A 7,654-nucleotide genomic window follows, 5' to 3' on the forward strand; every position below is an offset into this window, starting at 1 on the left:
CACTAGAATCCAGGAAGATAAACACATACTCATTAATATTATACAATCGGTTGAGTGCTCGCTTGAGGTGCTTGCATTGCGGGATCGAACCACCTTGGTGGATCCATTCAGCTGATGAGTTTTTTCTCGTTCCAACCAGTGCATCACAACTGGTCAAAGGCTGTCTGTGGGAAAGTGTATATAGGAAAAATGTTGCAGGTTTCCTCTGATGACTACATGTCAGAATTAATAAATGTTTGACATCCAATAGCTGATGATTAATTAATCAATGTGCTCCAGTGGTATAGTTAAACAAAACAAACTATATAAACTTTACTTTATCACAAGTACATGCTGTTAGCTGGGCTAGCTCAGTGTGAGCAGAACATTTTGCCAAGTCGTCTATTTTAACGGTTTGAACAGTATAGCCATTTGGGGATCACATTTAACAATATAAGAATATTTTACAAGCAATAAACTTCAAAAATCACAAACACCCTGTTATTTTCTAATAAAATAATTATTACATGAAGTTTATTCATCCAATTAAAATAAAATTTGCCAGTTGTTTTTTCTATTAGCGAATTTGGTGAGTGCCAGAGCTAGCCCTGTGTTTGATACCGAGTATATCATATACACCAATTTCCCGATTTTAGTGTTAGTATGTACAACTCAATAATATGACAATAAAGTTTCCATTAAAATGCAGATCTTGGCCTAATGAATAAGATGTTAAAACTGTGTTATTATGTTATTTGCTATGTCATGTTGCAACACAGTAATGTTTTTTTTTTCTTCTCAAAATTATGTAAATGGATATATAGCATTGTGGAAATGAACTCTTTTCATATGAACCCAGGAACTACGCCTTAAACATGATAGCTTAACACCTGCATCGTGTCCCAACCAGTGACCCATGACTGGTATATCAAAGCCACGGTATGTGCTGTTCTGATGCCAGTCATTGTTGTGTCCATAATTAATGACTTGGTGCATGTGTAGGTTTTAGTGGGGATGTGTTTTTAGTGAGAGTTTTTCTTGTCCCCAGACCATTGTAACAGTATCAGGGTTGTGATACCATGATTCATAACAAGTGGTGGATTCAGAAAATCCATTCTAGGGGGCTCTAGTGACATGAGGTGGAATGCCAAGGGATCTTTGGGGGAGGTTTGGATGGGGATTGTAAAAAAAATGAAAATGAATATATAATAAAATTATAACTATCGCAAAATTTAGGGGGGCCCGGGCCCCTGGACCCCCCTAGATCTGCCTCTGATAACCTTAGATTATTTTTTATACTGATTGACATCAAGTGGGTTGTTGTCATATAATGGAGTGACTACTATAATACCTGTATACAGGAAGATAAACAGGTACTTGTCTTGTTATTCACAGACCTATGCAAGCTGTTTTCTCATTTAATGTATGGTTGCACAGTACAAAATTAGCAACTATACAGGGTGTATACTACCAAATCAAATCCCATAGATGACAATAGTAACATATGTGGCTAAAACTCCTACCTGCAACGTATCAACCGACATAAACGCCACGGATATAAATACTACCACCCCTTACACTTAAAGTGAATCAGAAAAAAATGGGGGTCAAGCTGCTCGTTTCTGAGATAACGGGTAGCGTCTATGAGTCTGACTACCCTAGTTTTGCACTAAATTCGAGTACTTTTTTTTACAGGTACCCCATACATGTTTCAAGCACAAGGCTACTTGACGCATTGGTACTAGATGAAATAAAATTGCACATTTTTTTTACCCAGATGAAACTATTATTTTTTACAACCAACACACTCACATTTATAACCAATCACAGGACTTGTGGTGTTCACTTCTCTATCAAAAGTTGGGTGCACCTCGAACTTTGACCCAGCCGGAAGTTATTTGGTTTAGTACTACCTATAACACCACACTCATCTCCAAGTCAACTTCACATAGACCATTAAATACATGTAACCTGTCTACAAAGACCAATGAACCCATACTACTAGTAACTTCATAAAAATTCTTTTTTTTTAAAGAGAACCTGTCTACAGAGACCACGTTAACTAACACACCACATGTTTAAAAGAAGCATTTTAAACAACACATATCACCTGTCTATAAAAAGGCCATTTTTAATAACATACAACTTGCCTACTAAGACCAACGTATCACCTGCTGAAAAGATCACTTTAAATAGTAAACCATTTTTCAATAAAGACCATTTTGAATAGCACAACCTGTCTACAAAGATCAATTTAAAAACCCCACTAATTGTCTACAAAGACCACTTTAATTAAATACATCTGCCTACAAAGACTAACAAATCACCTGTCAAAAATACATAAGTTGTCTATAAAGACCACTTTGAATAACACAACATATCTGTACAAAGATTGTTTACATTTATACACCATATCTTTATAAAGATTCTTTAAATAACATACCACATAGACCACTTTAAATAACACTTACAACCTGTCTACAAAGACCACTTTAATTAACCAACCATTTGTTTATGAAGACCACTTGGATTAACACCTATATGTTTACAAATGTCAGTTTAAATAACACATCACATATATTCAATGACAACTTTAAATGTAACACTACCTCTCTACAGTCACCATTTAACACATTAACTTAAAAGGGACATTCCTGACTTTGCTGCATTGTAAGATGTTTCCGACTAATAAAATAGTTCTACAATTAAACTTACATATTACATCTATTTTCATGTTTAGAATATCAGTGTGTATATTCAACGTGTTTCTGGTCGTCTTAATATTTGTAAGAAGCCCAAACTGGATTTTGTTTTCAAATAATTTTGTACATACGAAAAAAATATATTTTAGGAAATAAAATGAAATTTAACCTAGTACAAATATTAGAACGATCAGAAACACGTTTAATATACAGCCACTAATATTGTATGCACAAAAATATATTTGATATATAATTACAATCGTTAAAAATTCTCTGTTAGTCAATAACATCTTAAAAATTGCAGCAAACTCAGGAATGTCCCTTTAAACATCACCTTATATACTGTAAAGATCACAGTAACTATATCTAAACAATATCATTTATCTACAATGGTTTTGCTTTCTTCATGATTTATTCATGCATTAAATTTAGGTCTTTATTTACAGTCATGACGATTACGTACTTATTAAGACAGACATACAATCTGTCTTCAAAGACCACTTTAAATAAACCACTACTTGTTTACAAAGATCACTTTCAATAAGACACCATATCTTTACAAATGCCAGTTTAAAAATAAACATTTACAGTCATGATGATTACGCAAAAACGAAACATATGTAGATAATTCTGCTTTACACAGATTTTCAATTCTCATCCAAGCCTGTATAATACAAAGATTACTGTAAATATATCTCATGTACTGAAATGCATGTAATTTTAGCCTACATATAAAAGCTACCAAACAATAAGGAAGAAAGGAAGAAGAGAAAGTGTGTTTTGTTTAACGACACCACTAGAGCACATTGATTAATTAATCATCGGCTGTTGGATGTCAAACATTTGGTAATTCTGACACATAGTCGTCAGAGGAAACTCGCTACATTTTTCCTAATGCAGCAAGGGATCTTTTATATGTACTTTCCCACAGTCAGGAAAGCACATACCACGGCCTTTGACCAGTTGTGGTGCACTGGTTGGAACGAAATAAAACCCAATCAGTTGAATAGATCCACCAAGGTGGTTTGATCTTGCGACGCAAGCACCTCAAGCGAGCATTCAACCAAATGAACTAATTCCGTCCCCAGGAAGAAAGGAAGGAAGAAAGAATTTTTTTTATTATTTAATGACACTCAACACATTTTAATTACCCTTATACATATATGGTGTTGGGTGTATGGTTAAGGACCACACAGATAATGAGAGAGAACATCCACTGTCGCCATGCAATGGGCTATTTTTTCTGACTAGCAGCATGGCACAAAATAAGAGATTCATGAAATCAACCACTATTTGCCAAATGTCCATTTGACTCTGCATTGTGTGGAGATACGGCACCTGATCATGTATTATAGTTTTGACGTTTTTGATTTAAATATGCAGCATCCCACAAACAAGATAGTATAGTCATACTACACACGTCTTCAGTGGAAACCCACTACATTTTTTCATTAACTGCTAGGCATTTTTATATACTCTTTCAACAGACAGAATAGCACATACCACAGCCTTTGTTACACCAGTTGTGGAGCACAGGCTGGATCAAGAAATGATCCAAAGGGCCCACTGACAGGAAACAATCCTGTAAGCACATCAAGCGAGTAATTTACCACTGAGCTAGGTCACTCCTCCCTCCCCTCCTCTACCAAACAATAAAGAAAGAAAGAAATGTTTTATTTAACGATGCACTCAACACATTTTATTTACGGTTATATGACTTCAGACACATTGAGAAAGGAAACCCACTGTCTTCACTTCATGGGCTACTCTTTTCGATCAGCAGCAAGAGTTCTTTTATATGTACCATCCCACAAACAGGGTAGTACATACCACGGCCTTTGATATACCAGTTGTGGTGCACTGGCTGGTACGAGAAATAGCCCAGTGGGCCCATCGATGGGAATCGATCCCAGACCGACTGCGCATCGAGCGAGTGCTTACCAAACAATAAAGGCCAGCTTGTGTAGATTCTATCAGTGTGCTGTTATGAAGGTTTCACTGTAGCTGTATATACTTCACATCAGTGCATAAGTTGACTGCAGTGACTTAACTGGTGGCCCACACATAATACTCACAATCAGCTTTCATAAATCACATTAACACAAGTCCTATTGTGCAATAGGCCTACATAGAGAACTGTACCACAATGTATTGAATTACAAGCATAATATTATGTAGGTCCTTACTGGGAGACTGCATACAGGACCCCTTGCTGTTTAAAAAACAAAACAAAACGTAGCAGCTTTTCCTCTAAAATCCTGTTTTTTCTTAAACACAGGTGTTTAAGCATTGTAAATATATGTAGTGTAAGACATAAACAGGTGTTTAAGCATTGTAACTATATGTAGTGTAAAATATAAACAGGCTTTGTAAATTTGGCCCTTAGTGTCAGAATTAACAAATGTTTGATATCCAACAGCTGATGTTTAACTAATCAATGTGCTCTAGTAGTGTCGTTAAACAAAACAAACTTTAACTGAAGACATATACGGCAGAATTACTATTTGTTTGACATCCAATAGCCAGTGATTAATTAATTATTATAAATGTGTTCTAGTAATGCTGTTAACTAAACAGCTGTTTAACGTAACTGTGTAATACAAACAGTATCTGTAATTAACTGTATGCTGATACACACATCTAGATCTGTGTAATACAGATTATATCTGTCATTACATATACACTACTACACAAACGTCTGTGTAATAAAGAGTATCTTATATACATGGAAGCTATTTATATTTGACAGGAAAGTTATTTTTATGAGTTGCTAAACAAATAGTTTCTTGTCTACTACATATAATCAACAAATATTGAAGAATTTTGATCCTTATCATTTTGTCAATGATTACCTTTTATGGAGTTTCCAAAAATTATCTTTTTCCAAGAAGTAAAAAAAAAAGGTCATAATTGGGATGCCCTTTTGACAGTTTGTCCATGTGCCCTTTTTTTTGTTAGCAGAGGTGGATCTAGGGGGAGCCCCAGGGCCCCCCCCCTAAATTTTGCGAGTTATAATTTTATTATATGTTAATTTTCTTTTCTTTTTATGATCCCCCTCCAAACCTTCCCCAAAGTTCCCTTGGCATTCCACCTCATGTCACTCTCCCCCCCCCCCTCCTAAATAGATTTTCTGGATCCGCCACTGGTTAATTCCCCCACCCCGCCCTCGTAAAATATTTCCTGGATCCGCCCTTACTATACCAATGGTAATTATAATGGTATTACACATCAGGCGGCACTCCTCATCTAGGTAACACGCTTTACCAATGACGTTTCGTCTGCTCAACTGTCAGTCGGTTTTACTCACCTATTGTTTTGAGTATTTCCAAATCACTCAGCGTGTAGTTGTTTTGTTCTCCGTCGACGGAGGTAACCTGCGTCTTCGCCTCCTTCTTGGTCAAACTAAACCGTTTTAGTTTGGCTACCCGTGCCGAGGCCATTAGTATATCACAAACGAACACTTCACGTGCGACTTTCCCTCCCACAGCTTAGAACACGAACTTTTTTTCCATCATTCCCAGTCACACACGCTGACGAATTCCGTCCCAAAACTCCGTAATTATTAGCTTTTTTTCTTAAAGTTGAATCGGTGAATGAAAGTAAAAGTTTTTTGTGACCTCATTGTTAGTCAGCCATGTAGTCGTGTGTACATGTAAACACGATGAAACAAAGTTAAAGAAAAAACAAACAAACAAAAAACCACACAGCCCTGCTCCAAACACACACACACTTGCTCCAATGTTGTCAAGTCGGAGCGAACTCTCCGAAGTAAGGTTCAAAACTAATATCGTCTGCTCCAGGTGCGTATTAACCCTTTCTGTGTTGGTTCACGCGTCTAATCGGCTTGCTTCAGAATACCGTGGTACCGGCCTCGGTGGCGTAGTGGTTATTATATGCTGGCGGATCCAGAGAAGGGGTCACGGGGGTTCCGTAATCCCCCTCCCCGACCGCCACCCCTCGTTCGTTTGAAGTGCACTTTTTAATTAGTTTTTACTGTTGTCTTCTTTAAATTCGGGGCGGGACGTAGCCCAGTGGTAAGGCGATCGCTTGATGTGCGGTCGGTGTGGGATCGATCCCTGTCGGTGGGCATTTAGGGCTATTTCTACTTCCAGTCAGTGCACTAGGACTAGTATATCAAAGACCGTGGTATTTGCTGTCCTGTCTGTGGGATGGTGCATATAAAAGATCCCTTGCTGCTAATCGAAAAGAGTAGCCCATGAAGTGGCGACAGCGGGTTTCCTCCCTCAATATCTGTGTGGTCCTTAAACCATATGTCCGACGCCATATAACCGTAAATAAAATGTGTTGAGTGCGTCGTTAAATAAAACATTTCCTTCTTTAAATTCGGGGCGGGACGTAGCCCAGTGGTATGGCGATCGCTTGATGTGCGGTCGGTGTGGGATCGATCCCTGTCGGTGGGCCTTTAGGGCTATTTCTAGTACCAGTCAGTGCACCAGGGCTGGTATATCGAAGATCGTGGTATGTGCTGTCCTGTCTGTGGGTTGGTGCATATAAAAGATCCCTTGCTGCTAATGAAAAAAAAAATGTAGCGGGTTTCCTCTCTAAGACTAGATGTCAAAATTACCAAATGATTTTAGCTCATTTGAATTGCCCTTTTTAGAGTATTGCATCCCCTATACCTAATCCTGGATCCGCCCCTGATATACATCATCGACGTTAATGCTGATGGGTACTCGGTTCGCACCACAGTACCGGCTCAGTTGGGAAATAGTTACGGGTAAAGTTTAATGACAGTGGAAAATCGCTCGCGTCATGCGCGGTTAGTCTCGGATCGATCCCCATCGGTAAGCCCATTTAGGCTATTTCTCGCTCCATCTAGTGCATCATGACTGGTATATAACAGGCCATGGTATGTGCTATCCTGTCTGTGTGATGGTGCATATAAAAGATCCCTTGCTACTAAGACTACATGTCGAAATTACCAAATGTTTGACATCCAATAGTCTATGATT

The 7,654-nt window shown here is 37.9% G+C and overlaps 1 protein-coding gene across 1 annotated transcript in view; it reads right to left on the reverse strand.

Moving 5' to 3' along the window:
- LOC121371770 (cAMP-dependent protein kinase catalytic subunit PRKX-like) overlaps positions 1–6,430 on the reverse strand; it is a 45,488-nt gene extending 39,058 nt beyond the window's left edge. The window contains exon 1 of the mRNA XM_041497907.1: positions 5,989–6,430. Within this exon, the coding sequence (XP_041353841.1) occupies positions 5,989–6,121 (133 nt within the window). The 5' untranslated portion in view covers positions 6,122–6,430. The remainder of the gene's footprint in view (positions 1–5,988) is intronic.
- Between the last annotated feature and the right edge of the window lie 1,224 nt (positions 6,431–7,654).

The sequence above is a fragment of the Gigantopelta aegis genome, chromosome 1, assembly GCF_016097555.1.
Source record: "Gigantopelta aegis isolate Gae_Host chromosome 1, Gae_host_genome, whole genome shotgun sequence".
In the NCBI taxonomy this organism is placed as follows: domain Eukaryota; kingdom Metazoa; phylum Mollusca; class Gastropoda; order Neomphalida; family Peltospiridae; genus Gigantopelta; species Gigantopelta aegis.